Here is a 696-nt window from a genome sequence, read left to right as displayed (position 1 = left end):
CGCCAGGAAGAGGTGAAGGATGGCTGCCGAAGGAGGGAGAGCCAAGCTCGTCACCCAGTCCGGGATGGAGAACTTCCGAAAGGTGAGGACGTTGGAGCAGGAGAGCCCATTACCCTTCCCTGACCTGCCCCCAGACGTGGTGCAGATGAAAGTGAAGGAGGGCAGCAAGATCAGGAACCTGATGAACTTTGCCATGGCCCAGATGGAACTGAAGGGCAGCCGGCAGATCGTCTTCAGCGGCTGCGGGCGTACCTGCGTGGAGATCATGAAGCGGAAGCTGGGAGGTCTCCACCAGGTCACCAAGGTATGCTACAAAACCTTGCTGGAGGTCTGGGAGAACCAGGACCCGCTGCCCGGCGGCCCGGCGCAGAACCTGACTGTCCACAAGAACGTCCCCTCCATCTGCATCTTGCTCTCCCGAGACCCCCTGGATCCCAACCAGACAGGCTACCAGCCCCCGGAGCCCCGTCACGGGCTGGGGACACAGCCCGGCGAGGCAGCAGGAGAAAACGCCTCAGGCTCCTCCACCAAGGGGCTGAAGCGGCCCCTGCCACCACCTCCCCGTGAAGAACTGCTGAACAAGAAGTTGCAGGTACAGGCACCCGGCAGCCCGAGGGGCTCGGAGACCACCAACCACCAACTGGACCACCACCACTGACCCCACCCCAACCAGCCATACATGGTGTACGTCAGCAG

The 696-nt window shown here is 62.5% G+C and overlaps 1 protein-coding gene across 1 annotated transcript; it reads left to right on the top strand.

The window, feature by feature from the left end:
• Positions 1–19: 19 nt before the first annotated feature.
• On the top strand, positions 20–658 carry LOC103777392 (ribonuclease P protein subunit p25-like protein). The gene has a single exon (XM_008944943.1). The coding sequence runs from the start codon at positions 20–22 to the stop codon at positions 656–658; it is 639 nt and encodes a 212-aa protein (XP_008943191.1).
• Positions 659–696: the final 38 nt, after the last annotated feature.

This window comes from Merops nubicus, unplaced genomic scaffold (assembly GCF_000691845.1).
Source record: "Merops nubicus isolate BGI_N331 unplaced genomic scaffold, ASM69184v1 scaffold36247, whole genome shotgun sequence".
NCBI lineage: Eukaryota > Metazoa > Chordata > Aves > Coraciiformes > Meropidae > Merops > Merops nubicus.
Note: the sequence above shows the minus strand (reverse complement) of the source record. Positions and strands in the feature narration are given on the sequence as shown.